This window comes from Cyrtonyx montezumae, unplaced genomic scaffold (genome assembly GCF_038088225.1).
Source record: "Cyrtonyx montezumae isolate F1298 unplaced genomic scaffold, pur_monq_1.0 scaffold_13, whole genome shotgun sequence".
Classification (NCBI taxonomy): Eukaryota; Metazoa; Chordata; class Aves; order Galliformes; family Odontophoridae; genus Cyrtonyx; species Cyrtonyx montezumae.
In genome coordinates, this window is record NW_027071859.1 from 21,749,072 (window position 1) to 21,767,649 (window position 18,578).

At 40.1% G+C, this 18,578-nt stretch overlaps 1 protein-coding gene across 1 annotated transcript in view; it reads left to right on the forward strand.

The window, feature by feature from the left end:
- Window positions 1-2,016: 2,016 nt before the first annotated feature.
- The window catches only part of AGPAT5 (1-acylglycerol-3-phosphate O-acyltransferase 5), a 55,391-nt gene continuing 38,829 nt past the window's right edge, over window positions 2,017-18,578 (forward strand). Inside the window, exons 1-3 of the mRNA XM_065730797.1 lie at window positions 2,017-2,425; window positions 17,151-17,220; window positions 17,424-17,539. Of these exons, the coding sequence (XP_065586869.1) occupies window positions 2,207-2,425; window positions 17,151-17,220; window positions 17,424-17,539 (405 nt within the window). The 5' untranslated portion in view covers window positions 2,017-2,206. The remainder of the gene's footprint in view (window positions 2,426-17,150; window positions 17,221-17,423; window positions 17,540-18,578) is intronic.

Here is an 18,578-nt window from a genome sequence, read left to right on the forward strand (position 1 = left end):
CTGAAAGCAAAATGCCTAGGAATTAAGTCACCTGGTAGAGCAGCATTACATTTAAAGGAGGTATAATTAGGGCCTATGCTTTCAGAAGAGTACAAATTAAAAATTGAAGAGAGGGTCACAGCATTTTTCTGATTTTGTCCCTGTAGTCTAGAATGTTCAGTAGACCAATACTGAAACTCCCATGGTTCAATTCAGAATGGTTTGGATAAAAAGTGCCTATGAGTGAAGAGAAGCAAGGAAGAAGGAAGCAGCCCACATCTAATTATTATGGAATATCAGTTTCCTGAATTGAAGAGTTTGGTTTTCACTCTATTATAGACATTTCAATACCACATTATGGTATCCTATTGATACAATTATAGTAGGAAATAAAAAGAAGTCCTAAACCTTAGTGCTAGGGACTGTATACCTTCCATGTAACTAGAAGTTAAAATAGTGCTCTGTACCCATACAATTGATAATACAGACTTAATAAGAGAGGAAACTGAGATAAAATCACATCTTAAAAATAACAAATGACCAAAAGCAGAAATGAATTGTGCATGTGCCTGTGTGAGTCTGCTTGGTATGGGATGAAGGCAGATTAAGAAACCAAAAAATTGTAAAATGAAAAAACAAATAAAATATGAATGCAATAAAAGAAAAAGAAAAATGAATAAAAGAAAGCAAAGATAAGAGGGGGCATGTTATAAACATGCAGTCCGTAAAATGCAGCAAAATAAAATCAGGCAGTCTTACTCGCTCACTGGTAATACAGAAGAAACAACATTCAGAGGAACTAAGGGCAACCGAACCCACACTAAAGCTGCTAAAGAATGTGTCTTTTAATATATAATTAATTCAGTGGGTATTGATGCTCAGTTTTTATCACTGGACTAAGTCAGACTCAAGAATATAGAATAGCCATGTATAAAAACACACATACAAAAGGACCCGTAAAATATTAAACTGAAAGAATATTACTAAGGTTGCAAAGTCAAACACATAATTATACCAAGAAATGTCAGATTAAAACTGCTTGTTTGAGTCCATCTATGGGATCTGGTATCATGTTTCCAGTAGACGTCTAGAGCATTCAGTGCACAGAATGTGCATAATTTCTTGATGAGCTTGGTATCTTATCTCCCATTTTGATCGATGCATGTCTTCAGTTCTTATCTTATCTTACATGATAGTCAAGCCATTGTCCAGTGACAGAATTGTTCATTTCTGCAGATTTTTTTTAATAATACACAAGTTTTTCGGAAGTATGAGTGAACTTATCTTCACAGTAGTCCTTTAAGAAAATATATGATTGTACATATACAGAATCAGATGTCATAAGCTCATTCCTTCATACAAATGCTTTTATTCCTTTCACATTCTCTTCACTGTAACAAAGATTTTCAATCTGTTCACTTGGGACTTCAATCCCATCTCACAAGCTCACACTTTGCCTTTAAGTTCAGCCAGCTGAATTTCCCCATATTTTCCCAACCCTCTTCCATTTCCCGATTCCAGCTCACATTTTATTTAACAGTCTGCTGATCTACATTTTCTACTTTTACCTGCAGTGTAGCTAAGCATGCCTAGCTGCCCTGAAACCTAGCCTCTCTGCAGTCTCCTTTGCTAAGCAGCGTGTCTGGATCCTCCCAAGTTTGTCCCACCATTCCAGTTGCACAAGAGTGCTCCAGTTGCACAAGAATGCCTCACTGTGTCTCCCCGGCCTTAGCTTTAAACTGGCTGAAAGTCCGCCATCACCTCCTTTCAGAGAGGGGAGAGAATTTAAGCGTTTTCTTAGAAACGCGAAAACTACGAAGCGTGGAAAACACGAGCCCTCACTGCAGAGACCTCACAATAAAAACCAGCACAAGGTGAACAGCAGCTAAGCACAACAGCAGCCCATCCCAGTTACAGTCTGGCAGAGGCTTCACAGCCCTCACCCAACGCCCCGAGCACCCTCCGCCTCCGCCCGGCCCGGAAGTTCCCCGCGGGCAGCGCGGGGCCGCCTTCCTGCCGGCGCGGCTCCTCCCCCGGCCGGGCAATATGGTGGCGGAGGCGGCGTTGTGGGAGCCGTGAGCCGGTGCCCGCCGCGCGCCTCCCTGCTGGGGGCGGCCGCTGCTTTCCTTCACCCCCACCCCGCTCCGCCCGGCGATGGGGCCGGCGGGCCGCGTCTGAGCGCGCTGCCCATGTGGGTGTCCCGGTGAGGCCGGGAGCGAGCGGGAAGATGCTGCTGTCGCTGGTGCTGCACACATACTCCATGCGCTACTTCCTGCCCGCCGCCGTCATGATGGGCACGGCGCCCACCTACGTGCTGGCCTGGGGCGCCTGGCGCCTGCTCTCCGCCGTCCTCCCCGCACGCTTCTACCGCGAGGTGGACGACCGCCTCTACACCATCTACCAGAGCATGGTGCTCTTCTTCTTCGAGAACTACGCGGGCGTGCAGGTGAGCCGGCGGCGCGGGGCTCCCCCACGGCGAGCGGGGGAGAGCGGCGGGAGGCAGCGCTGAGCCCGCCCCGCTGCCCGGGCACCCCCCGAGCTGCCCCCGCCCCCGGAGCTGCCCCCGCCGCGGGAGGGAGCGGGCTGCCGCCGTCGGCAGGTGCGGGCTTCGGCCTTTCCCTGACCGCACTTCGCTCTCTGCGAGAGTCACGCCCGAGTCCCGTCCCTCCCCGGGTGATGCTCTTCACGGTGTCCTGGTGATGCGTTCGTTTTGCAGGTTGGCTGAAGGAACGTGACATCAGTCACGCGCTGTCAGCTGCTCGGGCGGCAGCCCACTTGCACACTCGAACCATGCGGCCTGCTTTGCGCATCCACGGTACTGGATAAAAATACGGCTGGCTGCAATTGCACTTTGTACATTTACATTAACTTTATGTTACTACACCTTCCCACTTCTGTCGTAGTTTACCTGCTGTCAGCTTTGGGCCTCAGGTTTTGGATCAGTGACAGACTGTGGTTATGCAGTACATCAGAAAGGGGAGCATGAAGAGTCAGGCGAAGAAGGCAGAGCTGGCAGTGTGTCCTGCCTTACCGGAGGGTTTGGGTGCAAGTAATAATGCTGTGCTTTAGCATTTTCTCATCACAAGTTAAGCATTTGTAAGAATTACATATTTGTTTACCATTTGAAAAGCAAATAAGGAGACTTCTAATGCAGTATTCAAAGAACAGTTGAGCAAATGACAGGTGCTTCCAGAGCCTCAGCCAAGCTGAGTATATAGAAATCTATTTGAAATTAGCATCAGCTGCTTGGAAGTAAAGAATAACAAGTACATAGATGTTGATTGGCAAGTTACAGAGCTGGTACAAATAGGTCCTTGATATTTGCAACTTAATTATTCATCTGCTGTTTTATTATATGTTTCTTTCAAAATCAGGCTAAGTCTCTGCTAATTTCTGCTCCCAAGCTGCAGCTGTAGGCCTCACTTAATAGCAGCTCTCATGGAAACCTGCAAAGCCAGCTGGAGAGAGAGAGCAAAACGACACACTTTGTCATCACGTTGAATGGAAAGAGTACAAAAGGAAACTGAGGTCTTCTGTTAGCCTTCATTAGTTATTGATTGACTCAGCTTACAGCTCACGACACCTCACCCTTGCATCTTGTCCAAATTAGTTAACTTATGACTTATTTAAAAAAAAAAAAAAGGAACAGCTATTCACAGGCTGAGTACTTAGTGTTTTATCTCCCTTATTTTCTATCTTTATTGCAGGTACTTTGATGTGTAGTATTGCACTTCAGTAATTAGCTGCTGAAAGCAGCAGAACAGTAGTCTAATTCAACCTCTTGAAAGATGAGGGAGCAGAAAATCAAGATATAAACTCTAACAGGACATTTGTTCAGATTTCCTACAAACAGTGTGCACAAAGTAGCAGCCATGTAGAACTTGTGATAACTTTTTTGCAAAAAATGCCTGTCATGTTGAAGTACAGAAAGGACAATGATAACCAAAACAAACAAAAAGGCATCGGTTGTCTGTTCATCTTTGTTTTCTTTGGTTATGTGGACAAAACTTGGTTCATGCAAAAAGAAAGGAGAGGCTGGTCCAGGTGATCTGTTAGAGCAAGGTGGGAGTAGAAGTGCTTTGTCAGTTAATGGCAGATGATCTTAGGGTAGGTGAAATGGCACAGGGAGTACTGAAAACAGCAGGGCCCACAAAGCTAGCTTGGCATGTGTCATAGGTTAAGACAGTAACTGAAACTCCAAGCTAAATAAAAACATGGAAACCATGATGTATTTATAGAGATGTAAGTGGGAGAATCTGTAAGATCCGTGTTTCAGTTAACTGGGAGTATCTCCCATTTGCTTCAGAATGAGAAACAGGGTATCCTTTCAGGCCTTGCCATGCAAACAGTGAACTTGTTTAACTTGAAACTCATAGTGGAAAGTTAAGCATGTGCCTGAATGTTTGAGGTTGGGATGGGAACCCAAGAGCTGCCTTAAAGTATTTAATTGAATGGAAAAGTGTATCATCATTAAACACAATCTCCTCTACTAAACATAAAAATATTAACTTATGTACTTTCATAAAAGCAGCTATAATGCTGTACCAGGGTTAAGACATCATAGTCACTGAGAGGAAGAATTCAGCCTCTTTTTTTGAGGCATTTTAATTTTTTTTCAATAAATTACAGTTTGTTGGGATCATTTCTTGTGTTTTTTTTCTCATTGAGAGTATCGTTAGCATAATGACTTCAGTGAGACTGCACAGTAGGATTACACAGGTGCCTGAAGTGACATTTTCTTAGTGCTGCCACAGTCTTGTCCAGAACAAAAATATGTCTTTAACACTGCGTTCTGTTTAGCACTTTGTCATCTTATGTTTAGTGCATTTGTGGTTTTTCAGTACTATAGCACTCCAAGGCTGTGAATATTTGGGTTGTCTTTTCAACAGAACCACTATTTGAAGATGTTTCCATGTGTAGTGGCAGCCAGTAGACCAAAAGTTGGTTTGAATCTTGAACGTGGATTACTTTTTTACTGAATGAAATAGTAGCATATCTTGATTTTTTTTTTTTATCTTATGTATTAGGAAAGTACGTTTCTGTGCGCCAACAGCTTTTAGCTCACAGTGTATCTAATCCTGTCTTCCTCTCACAACTGTGTGCACGAGGATTTTGTAATTCTTTTGTTCTTCTTGACTTAGGTGTTTTTAGCTAATTTCATGAAAGCAAGAATTCCAGTTGGTGTTAGGAAGGCATTTTGTCTTCATAGCAAACACTTCAGTTGTGAAGTATAACTAGATAAGGTGATACTCTGAGCTTCGTGGCAGGAAGTCTTGAAACTGTAACAAATTCCCTTTCTCTTAAGTGTTGGACCTGAGATCTGAAATAAATACAGAGCTGTAACTGTGGACTTGTACTGATTATTTACATTGTAAAGAATGGCTCACAAGATAACTACAAGATGTCAGTTGTATTTTTTTTTAATTTTCTTATACTATAAATACTTCCCTGTCTTTATTTTTAGTCACATCAGTTAATTGTTTTTTCCACCCAAAGGATTTGTTTTGCATAACCTAAATAGAACTTGAGCTAAGGGGGAGGCTGGTGTAGGTTTTGCAGTAATATTAGAATTCTGTAAATGCATTACTGAAAATAGATGCATTGCAAGGGCATCACGCAAGATTTGGCTTTAGAAAATCAAAGAACCAGTATTTAGAGTACGTAAAAAAAATAAAAAATAAAAAAAGTAAACCAAGCCAGGACCTGCCAGTTCTATAAATTAGATAAACTGGACAAAAACATTATGACTGTAAATTGAGAAGTCGTACTGTGTGCTGTAGATTCGTCAGTGCAATTGCAGCTTGGCAAATATCCATGAATTTTATTAAGGAGCTATAAATATATAAAATTAAATCTATGCATGGCATTGTGACAGTACTTCTCAACAGTCTCCAGGATTAAAAAGTCATAGCAAAGCAACTCTGTAAAGGTGGTCAATTGAAAAGCAGAGCAGGGAGAATGGCCTTGTTTTTCCATATGTTGCTTTGGATGCAAATGCCGTTACGCTGAATCTCACCTGTCCTGCTGGAAGCTGCAGAAGGTGCTACTATATCCTTTTCTAGGGAGAATATACCAGATGCTTGAACTGAGTGTGAAGTGAGTAGAAAGTCTTAGAGAGTGCGGAGTGTTGATTTGATCAGCAATGTGGCAAAGCAGTTGCTGATGCAAACAGGTGCAGTTCTTGTGCTTTGGAGCACTTGCATTTGTTTGTGCTAACTGTTGATTTGGCCCCAAGTTTCCAAGTCGTTCAGTAGCATCTGAGTAGTGTGACTATCTGATTGCTTTTGTCTTTGCTGCACAAACAGCACAGACAATAAACAATTACACCTTAGCATAGAATCTGAAAACTGAGATAACTGAGAAGATGCCCATGATTAGGATGTTTGAAGGGCTGAAAGGACGAGTAATTCAGGATGATGAATGCTGCCATCTCCTTAAGACCCTTAACATCTCATCCCAGTTGCTGTCAGGGTGATGGAAATTAACACGTGTTTTGTTTGTGTGCATTTCAGATCAGCTGAGGACTAAATGTTCTTCAGCTTTTTTTGTTGTAATTAGTGATGATTTCTTTATCATTTCTTCACTTAGACTGCTTCCTAAAGGATCATTTTCCATCTGAAAGGTTTGACAACTGAACAAAATCTGTGACTGAATTAGCGTGCATGGATTTTTTTTCATTGCTTATGTCAACTCTCTTGCCCTACCCCTGCTTCCTTCTGAACAGGAATTTTTGGAAGTGGTGCTTTCATTAAAGGCATTATGAAATTCTGGTTTTCATTGTCATTGCAGGATTCTAGAAGGGCTGTTGGAATCAGATGCAGCCTCAGTGTTGATTCAGCATCTCCAGCAAAGCTGTGTTATTTCTAACAGTGATTTTTAGCAAACATGTGAGATCCCAGATGAGTAGTAAAATGCACTTTCTAGATTTGTATTGAAGCTTGGGCTGCCATATTTCAACAAGATTGAAGACTACTTAGTATTTGAACATATGAAAACTTCACAAAGACACTGCGCTATCCTGTGAAGTAGAGCCTGGGCTCCATGCTTGGCTTCCTAAGAGAGAACACAGCCCTTCAGGTGGGGGTAGAGACGCTCCCTGTCGCAGCCTTCAGCCTTGAAGTGAGAGTTAGGAGGCCTGTGTCTGTCCCCAGCACAGCAGCTTTGCTGGTGAGACAGCTTCTTTGAGGAGGGGAAAAGTTCCTTTTCTAACTGTTTTCTGTCCAGAGATGTGACGGGGGCTGAATACCCTCAGGATGAGCACCTAGACAAATGCTTCAACCAGAAAGTTAGGAGGAAATGCCGCTTCTCATCCTTCTCTGATTGTGTTTGCAGAGAAGATTCTCGTAGTTGCTTTTTATCATTTTTGTTTGTGTGAGAGGTCTGAGCTCCCCCCACAGCCTGCTCAGCCGGCCTGACAGCTTGGAGGCTTGGGGAGTGAGCAGTGGGAGGTACTGGAGCTGGGAGGCACAGTGCTGCAGGTAAGGCAAGCCCCGAGGGCAGGGGGAGCAGCCTTGGAAAGCTTACAACTTCCCTCTTAATCCTGCACTGTGCTTTGCTTGTGGCATGCTTTGAAAATAGTATGAATGGGCAGCAGCAGCTCTTGTAGGTGATGCAGACACACGTTGTGAAGCTGTTAGCTCTTGGGAGGCATGTTGAGAAATAAAGGTAATTGTAAGCTGTCGTTTGTCTAAGGGCAGAAGTAATTAAATAAATGTAGGAAGTGTGATGAAAACTTGGGATTGGTGCAGTGCTAAGAGAGAAACTGAGAATGTAGTGTAGTGAATCATTTTTGAGTGGTGAAATTCCGAAGGAAGACCTACTTTTTTGCAATGAGATTTTCTTGCTGTGGTGCTGGCTCCATGAAGGCAGCTTGCCCTGGCTCATCTCATTAGAGATTTCAGACAGCAGCTCTCTCCAGGTGTGTGTGTCTTTTATAGTATTACAACAAAGTCCTGTGTGCTATAGTAGAAGAAATTAAATGATACCTGCTAAGCCTAAGGGATGCTGCCTTCATACTGAAATGGATATCTAATTTTAGGCTCTTACATTCAGCTGTGGTGTGAGGCAACAAAAATAGATACACGAGGTATATAAGCTTTGCGCTCGTTCTTTTTTAGATTTTGCTGAAGATATATTTACATGAATCTTAACTTTTGTTCCGACTGCCTTTGGCTACTGCTCTGAAGGTGAAAATCCATCGTGACACTGGATCTTTTGGACGTCATCTGGGATAGTTGTATGCTGCAGCTTCTGGCACGGGGACAATCTGAAGAGAATGTAGTGTGGAGATATTGCATGGTCATTGCATGTTCTCATCTCTGTCACACCCCCTGGTATTTGAAGAACTAAATGAGAAAACAAAAACTGAGGTCTATTAGCTTTATTAGAAACAAGTTATCAGTTACCTGCACCAAAATTACTGCTGCTTTGGTTCATAATTTACAAGTTTTATATGGAAGCTTGCCTGGCATTTATTTTCTAATTGGCAAGTCACAATTGAACCTGAACTTTATGTCAGCCTCACCTAATACTGTCTTTGAATTAAAATTAATATTGTAGAATTATAGAATGGTCTGGGCTGGGAGAGGCCTTTAAGGTCATCTAGTTCCGTCCCCCTGCTACAGGCAAGGACACCTCCCTGTAGACCAGGTTGCTCACAGCCCCATCCAGCCTCAGGGAGGGGGCATGCACAGCCACTCTGGGCAACCTATTTCAGTGTCTCACCACCCTCACAGTAAAGGATTTTTTTCCTAATGTCTAGTCAAAGTCTACTCTCTTCCATTTTAAAGCCACTTCCCCTTGTCATGTTGTGTATGGTTAAAGAACAGCTATGTATGGCTTCAGAAAATCCTAAAAAAAAAGGAAAATAAAAAGTATATGTCAGGTGTGAAGAGCTAAGGAGTCAAAAGATAGATGTTAAAAGCACTTGGAAAATTCTGATTCCAAGCATTTAGCCAGTGAGTTTTATGACCTCATGCTTTGACTTCTAAATTTTCTGTTTTAAGATATTCAAATTAAAATCTATTTAGCTTTATAGTGTATTCAGTTCGTAATGTAAATTGTGTAAGTCTTAATCTGATTTGTTGCCTTTGTAAATACGGCCATTATTTATCACATTAAAAAAAAAAAAAAAAAGGATAAGTGTTTTTAAACCTGCATACTTGAACTTACATAATCACAAAAAGAGAGATATGTGCATGTTTTGGTGGATCCTGGTCCATGAAGTTATATTCCGTTTTGTTTTTGTTGTTTTTTTGTTCCATGTCCTTTTCTTTGTTGCATAACACATCCAGATACTTTACGTAAGGGTGGTTGATAATTGAGAAGTTTTCTCCTGGTACTACACTGTCAGACTCCTGCTAAGTGTCTGACTCCAATTATTGCAATCTATTTACCTCAGGCTTACAGAGTGTCTTTTTTTTTCTTCTCCGTTTTAGTTGTGTTAGATGAAGTAGTCTCAAATGTCAAGGATTTTGATGTTACAATTATGAGGAAGCATAACTTCTCTGGGGAAATGTGTTCTTTAGTCTTTGTTCTGTCAGTTTGAATTTATGCTCTGAAGAGATTTGGGATGGAAAACGGAAATTATTTTCTTCTTTTCTTCATTTCATATCTGTCACTTGCTACTTGTCATCTTCCCTGTTACAGTTAGCTCCTTGGTGTGGGACTAGAAAGCTGTACAGTTCATGCTAGTTTGATGTCTTTTCTTTACCTTTTTTTCTTCAGTTGTGAAACTACCTACCTATGATTTGGTTGAATTTCAGAATTTAAGCAGGTAGCTAAACGTGAAGAAAAATAGCATGACTTCCAACTGTATTGTGATAATTAGAATATTTTTTTCCTCTTGAACTTGAAGACTTGGTCCCATTTTCCAAAGCTATTTGAGAATCTGGAGGGCATGCATGTTTCCCTTGAGTGAGCAAACACGATGCACGGTGCTGAGCGAGTTGCAGGTGAACCAGCTCATTTCTGTGCTGTGGTGGTGTGGGAAGGTGCTACTGGGATGTTAATTTCAGTTCTTTTTGAAGCTGACTCAAGTTTGCTATGTTTGGGTCTGGAGCTAAATTAGAGCTAGCTCAGGCACCTTCCTGTATGACATCTGCTGTGTAAAGGTGGGTCTTCCTAGAAGCCCATAGTGCTTAAATTCCAAATACATACTGGAGAAAAAAAAAAGTGTGGAAGGGCTTATTACAGAGAAAGTGGAGATTTCTTCTTCTTCCCCTTCCCCATGCATGCTGACTCACTGATAATGTTATACCAGTTCAGTCTGTACTGGACGTACTCACTTGTATGAGTTTTACAGGTAAGGGTTTAATGAGCTCTTCCGTGGAGTCCTTCACATTTAAAAGCAGAGAACCTATTATTAGGAGCTGTAGCTGGAGGAACACTGCTAATAAGATCACTACACGAGGGTTCCTGCTTCTTACTGGTGTGAGATGCCAAGTAATTAAGTTGTCAGAGTGTGCTTAATGTACCAAGGCACTGTAATTTTTTAATTCTGGGGGGAAGACATTACATACTTTCCACTACAGAGGAGTAACAAAGTGAACAGTAGTTACATTGAATGTAGGTCATTTTTTATTTCCTTTCCTTTTAAAGGAAATTGCAAAAATCTGAGGAAAAATTCTTCAGAGATGCCAAAGGAGGAATGTCATTCTCTCATAATGAAACATGTGAAACTTCCTTCCACACTTGTGCTGGAAGGCATGTGCAGGTTTTTGCATCATACCAAGGTGCCAGATGTTCAGAAAAACTCCTCTATGGAAATCTCAGCTTATAAATAATCCCCTTTTACATCACATATGTTATATATATCTGGAATACGTGCAGTACTTGTTTAAAAAAAAACAAAAGCACTTTCAAGTGATATTTAACTTTCGCTGGGAGCCTCAAAAGCAGTTTGAGCTCTTTTTTTCTATTTAAAAGAAGAAAAAGGGAGAAATGATAGTACCTCTCTTCAACTTAATGAGTTAATGAGCACAGGCTGTACCAATGCACTTCATCAGTTCAGTTCTTTCTACATGCACTTCTTTGAAAAGCTGCATTTAGCAGTGTGTTCTCAGAAAAGAGAATTCCCTGTCCTCAAATGAACCTTTTGAAAGCACTGAGGAGTGTTAGGGCAGGATGGGATTTAAGTTCTGCATCTGTTTTCAGTGGCCTATATCCTGGCAATTCAAAGCTGACAGGCTCAGTTGTGCAGTGTTGTGAATCTCGTTCTACAGCACTGAGCTCTTCCAGAAGCTATGGGCTCTCGCTTCTGGGTTATGTTCTATGTCTGAATCTATGCAGTATAGGATCATTGTTTAAGTACATATGAACTGAAAATGGCCCAGCATGCTTTGTATTGTGATGATTTGTTCCCTCTGAAATTAATTTTTTGTTCAGGTTGGAAAAAAAATTGTGAAAAAAATCATGTTCTGTTGTAAATCACTATATGAGGCTTTCAGGAGGACTGTAGAAACAGGCAAATAATGCTTCTGTAGAAGTCTTTAATGTCTCAGTCCTCTGTGTAGCATCTGTAAAAGATCCAGGCAAGCAGAAATCACAAATAAAACTAGTCCATTTATGTGAATAATGCTCATCTATAATAATTGCCTCCTTAACCTTATAGGACTGTGGACATTTTTTCTGTGTTGAAATAAGTATGATAGTTGCTGCTGTTGCTTGATTTTTATTTATTTACTTTTTATCTTTTATTGTTTTGGTACAGTGATGGTGGTGAAACTACCAACTACTGACTGACTACAGCAAAAATTAATTAATTCACTGTATAACTGGAAAATTAGGGAACTAATTTCTTATAACCTAATTATTTGAAAGTCTTTTCTATGTTCAAATACAAAGTAGTAGTAGAATGTGCACAATTATGAAGTTTTACTTTTATTGATTACTAATTTATTAAAAATATTTATATGTTTTCATGGTTTGACTCGTGGAAGCACCAAGGTTGGAAAAGACTTTCAAGGTTATCTAGTGCAACTGTCCGCCTTCCACCAGTATTTCCCCACTTGGTTTGGTGCTGAACCTGAGCAGTTGAGCTCAGGCTTGTGCAGTTCAGTATGAAGCAGATAGTATTTCTGACTAAAGAGCTTACATGGTGTTGCAGTAATATGATCATTCCCAGTGATCTAATAATACTCTATATATTCAATATATTTTAGGAAAAAGTATTGTTTAAAGGTAGTTTTGTAGTGCTATGAAGCTGTAAAATGTTGGGGCCATCCTGTACAGTGCTTGGGGGAATTTTTGTATCTTTATGGTGTAGGCAAGTGAGATGTGTATTTGTTAAATGAGAATGGAAGTGCTTACCTGTCTCCTGTGAAGAAAGATAACCATTTTTAAATGCTCGTAGTAGGCATCTGGAAACCTCTGAAATCTGTTGTCACAGGGCAGGGTTCCCCACTGTGTCCTGCCCTGAACCTGCTTCTTGTCCAGCAGGACAGGACAAATAGATTCTGTGATACTTTGCTGAGACAAAAGTTGGTACTGCTAATTGTATCACCAGGCAGAATTTTTGAATAAGCAATTTAAACTTCCCACATGATACCTGTATTATTTGAATTCAAGTACTCTTACAGTAGCTCTCTGACCACAGTAGCAATGCTGCAGAAGTCAGCTTGCCTAGGGTTGCATGTTGACTTCAGAGCCATATCTAAGCAGTTCCTTTGGAGGCTTGTTGATGCAAACTCCACCCTTTTACCACAAAATTATTTCCAGTCTCTTTGCCAAAAAAAAAAAATGCAAAATGCATCCTAGGATACCAGTTATTTCTAATAAGCACTCCAGTCATAGCAGTGCACAGCTAACAAAGAAGCTCTTGTTCTGAAGAGCTTGCTGTCCAAGTTATAAAAGTAGTCAGGCAGAAACAGCAAAGTGGAGAGAACTGTGTGTTTTAAGGGGTGCAAAGCTGAATGTGTGGAGTTTATATGCTTGTTTTAAATGAAGTGTTGGATTTCTTCAGTGTTCTGTTACTCTTCAAGAGAGGGAAGGAGTGTGCTGTTATCGTATGTTACTGTATCTCTACTTTTATTCATATTTCCAGTTGCTGTTGCTTTTTTGCTTGAAGTTAACTTTTTTCCTGTTCTGAACACTCCACTTTTTTTTTGCTGCCACATCCCCCAGTGCTCATCACTTCTGTTGCTGAAGAAACAGTGAAGAAGTGGGTGTTATTCTGCAATTTGTGTCTGGTTTTCTTGAACATGGAAAAAGGGAGGATGGAGATGTCTGAGGAACGAGGAATGAGTGTGCTGAGCTGATGGGACATCAGAGGAGGGGCCCATGTTGTTACCACCAATAACCAGCTGCCTTGCCTCCCTGCCACTGAAGCAGAGGTGCCAGGTCTGTGTGGAGGTCAGCTCTGAACTGCTCACATGACTGAGCTCATCCAATTATCATATTAATGTAATCTGTGCTAGGAGTTTGGTGTGGTCACCAGTTAACCTGCATGCAGGTCTTCTGATCGCATGGTTACTTTTCTCTAGTTAGTTTGCAATGGCCCGGTTTACTGAGCCAACGTAGCTAGTATGTGATTAAATGATTTATTTAATTTTCTTTGATATGTGCAGACTTTCTAAGCAAGGAATAGTAACTTGATTCAGAGATTTTGTTGCTGTGAAGCCTTTTGGAAATCACAGTGTTCTGAGATGTGGCTTCCATGCAGGACTGCCTTGCATTGTGATGCAAGCTACCACATTTGTATAGCCCTTGCTGAATAGCACTGGAAGAATCAGAGGCTGCTATGAACACAGAAGCTGATGTCACCAGATCACCCTGTTTGCATGGCTGGATCAGCTTAGCACTGAGTTAGTGAGTTTCCTCTTTGGGAGAACTTGAGGTTTCCTCTGGCCTTGTTGCCTCCAAGGTATGCTTTGTGCCTGCCAAGCAAGTGGACAGTGAGATCCTGGCCCTTATACAGAAGGGAACCTATTAGCACCCAATTTCCTTTAGCTGAGCCCAGCTTGAATTGGGATTGATAGCACTGCTACATAAATGAATGAAACAGACTTGTACCAATGGTAACAGCCTGACCTGGTACTGTGGTCTGGGCTGTGAAATAACCACAGCATGACTAAAAGCACAGATTTTGATCCTCTGTACTCAGGTTATGTTTGTAATCATAGACTATAGATCTGCATTTTAACTAATTTCCCTCAGATCTTTGTTCAGTTTGGCTTGCCGTGTTGCTTTTCCTTTCTGCTTCTTTTCTCTGCCGTACTTCATTGTGCTTTTTTTCCAGCTTTTTTTCTTCTTGTCTTTTTAAAATAAAACAAGAGAGCGTCTATTCAAACACATGAATGCCTCACTTGGTTCATTGTCCCAGACAGCACGTATACCTTCTCAGTCTTTCAAACTGGTACATATGTAGAAAGTGTGCGTATTTACACTGTTGTCTTTTGGAGAACTTGCATAAAATATCTGAAATGCAATGTGTTATCTTCTCTCCTGAAACTGGAAGCTGCCTCCCAACCACATCTTGTGTCTCTTGCCTGGTGCTGTCCAGCCAGTGCCTGCAAAGGTTCCCACTTCCTGCACTTCTTGGCAGGCCACTGTTCTTTGCACTCCAGGTTGCTTCGAAAGGGGCAGTATGTAACCTGGCACCGTGATCACTGGTTTCCACTTTCCCTGTGGCAGCAGGGAATTCTATGGAGACATTGCTGCAAGGAATGGCACAAAGTCAGCTTTTTTTCTGGAGGCTGGGAAGAAGAGCATTGTGTTGCATCCTTCAGCTATAATTTATAGTAGGTACTCTGATTCATCTAAAGGTTTTGTATTCACAGAAATTGAAGGCTTGCTCTCAAGGGACTTTTCCCCACTTACCCCAAGCAGATGAATTCCTCAGACATCATCTCAGGGAAAAGGACAACTTTTCTGTAGGATTCAAGGCTCTTCATGATTTCTTAGAAAATTTTGAGAAATGCAGCAGCTTCTTAGAAGGAATGTTGTATGGCGGCCTCTCCTGTGAGAGCTGAAGAAACCTCTAGGTGAGAAAGGCTGGAAAGTGCCACTCAGATCTGCTTGTGATATATGCCATGTAGTTTGTAGCCCTCATTTCCTGGCTGTGAGCATCTAATCTGTGAATAGCTGTTTGCTGGCTTTTAGTGAACTCTAGAAACCTTTTCTTGAGATTGCTGAAATGAGTGATGGTGCAGTTAAAGCCATTGCACCCTCCTAGGCTGAGCCAGTTGAGCAAGCAAAATAGATTTTTCAGATTTTCTCACTTCTCTCTGAAGTAAAATATCCTTTATTGTCTTCAGTGAGAGCTAATGATAGATAGAGCTTTTTGGTTCTGTACAGTCACGTGGGCTGTGTGTTTTATCACAGTTAGAAAATGTTGGTTCATTACATATAAACATGTTTTGGCTAACCATTACGGTAAGGCTGTATATTGTACACAGAAATCTACTTACAGTAACAATGAGAGGGTGTTCCTCTGGGATTAAAAAGTGAACTGCATCCAATCCTATTGAAATAAAAAGTAGTACCGATTAACTGTTATATTTGGCAAGCACAATCCATTATATTTGTTTTTACTAATGCAGTAGTCACAAGTGAGTGCTTTGAATTGTGGTTCTGATTACAGTGAAATTTTGAATTTGTACACTAAAAGTAGAAATTGTTAGAAGTTAAAGCAATAAATTATGTATTTCAAACCTGTTTGTTCTGTTTTCTTCTGTGGAATAGCTCTTAAGAGTTTCAAGGGCATTTTGTTCTCTTCTTGTTTGTATTCTCTTTTATAGAGCATAGATAGCATTCAGGACCTTCTGTTGTAGTGATCTGTTGTTTTGGACCTTTTCCCTTCCTCTAAATTCAAACAAGTAATGTTCTCTTTACTGTATGCTGGACGAGCTCTTGTTCACATATTTACTGAGTGTCTCAATTTGCCAATATATGGTTTCTTGCCTTGAAAACAAATTTGATTAACAGCGCGGTTGTATTTGCAGATGAGTAACACTGTGAATGTAAACATTCAGATTTTCGTGGGGTGTTTGTTTTAGTGTTACAATACAAAAAGTTGTAGGTTCGATGTGACAAGTTAACCAAGATTTAGGCAGGTTTTTCAGTGGTGCTTAAGGACGTGCTGTAAAGATCAGTATAAGATCTGGCATGCTAAATGGTTTTAATCAAGATCTGAATATTAGTCGCATCTTCTTGGTAAAAATATCCACACAGTTCACAGTGTGGAATCGGTGGTGATATGTGGGTAAAGCTTCCAAGTAGTGATTTTGCTTTGGTGAATGCTGTCCCTTCAAACAAGAATATGTCTTTAATGCAGCTAATTTCCAGAAACAAAGAATACGACCTGTTAGCACTGGGAGAGTGGTGGGGAATTCTAGCTGAAATTTAATACTCATTGGAAAACTCAGCTGAGTTAGATAATGAAAATAATTGTAATAAACTGCTATAGATACTCTTCAGTTGAGAATTAAGATGTTTTAATTCATTTCATATGTGGAATGAACTTTAGTTCATCCTTTTAAAAGATGCCTGGATTACTAATTTTGCATCTTGCTCCTGCTCTCAAGAGGTTATTTCACTAATAATAAACTGTGAGGTTAAAAAGTGAACCTTAAAGTAATGGAGAAAAATGTTATAATTTTATAATAAAAACTGAATCCCAACTTAAAGATGTTCCCATACCCCTTTCACTCTCCCATCCTGTGATATATATATATATATATATTTTTTTTTTTTTTTTGCTTGATGGCTAAAATTATAGCAAATGATGAGACTTTTTTTCTTTATCAAATTCAGGAGAACTTAATAGTTTTAAATTTAACCAAACTCATAACAATGTGCCTGGGTGAAGCGTATTCTATGTGTTAGAGTTATGAAGTTAAATGATATTTTAATACATGTCCAAAGGTTGCTGTTACCTTTAATTGCATTAAGGGTCTTGTGGATGTAAGTTGGTTTCCGTGGATCCCATTATAGAGCTAAGTCATGAGAACAGAATAAACTTTTTGTGCTCTAATTAGTTAGTATCAGCTTCCTTTTTGATAAGTAGATTGTATGCATGATGGATTCTGATAAATTAATGTAAATTAATGGGATTAATGATGCTAACTTGCTGACAGTTTTCTTAGAAAGTAGGTAATTACCTCATTTGGTCTTATCACTGACTAATGCAATGACTGTAAAAAAGTAACATTTCGTTGTTTTTTTTTTTTTAGGTAATAATCTATGGGGATTTGCCAAAAAATAAAGAAAATGTAATATATTTATCAAATCATCAGTGTACAGGTTCGTATTTTTTCATAACTTCTTTATAGATCTGCTCATCTGTTTGCTGTGTCTCTTTCCAGTTTTGCTTTAATGAACTTTCCATCAGAACTTCTAGCTCATAAACTTCTAGTGATATTTCTTTGTACAGAACGCGCCTTTTCTTTCATCAGTGGCAGGTGAAAAGTAGCTTAACTAAACATTCTGGGCTGTTGTCTTTGCAGTTGATTGGATTATTGCTGATATGTTGGCAATTAGACAGAATGCACTTGGACATGTCCGATATGTTCTGAAAGATGGATTAAAGTGGCTTCCATTGTATGGGTGGTATTTTTCACAGGTAAGCCCAGTCACTTCTTCCTTGCTTGATGTGGGTCAAATATCTATTATCCTGTTCCCTTCTATTTATTTTATGTTGGGAAGGTGGAGTTCTGAGCTAACACTTATTTGAATTGAAAACAGCTCATTTTTCCAGTGTGTATCTGAGTTGAGACAGTTGTTAAAGAATCAGTTTACTCTTATAAATAAATGCTTGTTATGGACAGCATTAGTAGCTACAAATATCAACTGTAGAATCTGTTAGTAGCCATTTCAAAAATTTCAAAATATTCTTATGCTTTGTTCTTTCTACCATGCAGTTGCTCATTTAGGAGTAAGTGAAAACAGACTTTTGGGGGGATTTCTTTGTTTGGTTGTTGTTTTGTTGTTATGCTGCAAACTGGGAATAAATTCACATTCTTAGTGTGCTATTTATTTTTCAATTGTTTGGTTTTAACACAGTGTAGAAGAGGGTCTTAATATGGATGATGTTGGCAGCTGTTGAAAAACAGTGTTTTGTAGCTGAGAATTTGCTGTATCAAGTAATGTTACTGTACATCTGTTACAGTTTCCATGAAAATAGATAGGAGGCATTACTTTTGGAGTGACCTACTTATTACTTTGTAAAGAAAAATGTGAAGAATAGGTGACTTACCTCTCCCTGTTACTGAGGAATGTATTGTTGCTAGTATTTGACATTTTTAGTCTAAATTTAAAGCAGAACAACTTTCTCTTATAAATTGTATATGAAGAATGAAATGCCCAATGTTGGTGTTGTATGCTTGACCACAGTCAATCTTGTTCTGGGTTTCTGAGCAAATTGGAAGCTCTGTTCTTTGTTTTTGGTTGCATGTTCCTATCTATGTTGCAGCACCCTCACTCTTGTATCCGTAAGTCAAGTCAGAACAATTGATTTCTAGAGCAGCAAAAGGAGGGGAAACAGTTGAGCGTACAGCCACTGGTGGGAAGAGGGAAGGAGGTAGAACTGCCCTTCTGTGGCATCAACTACAGCTGTTATTGATTGACTCGTATTTTGCCTCCAATAAGCCAATGAAAGTTGG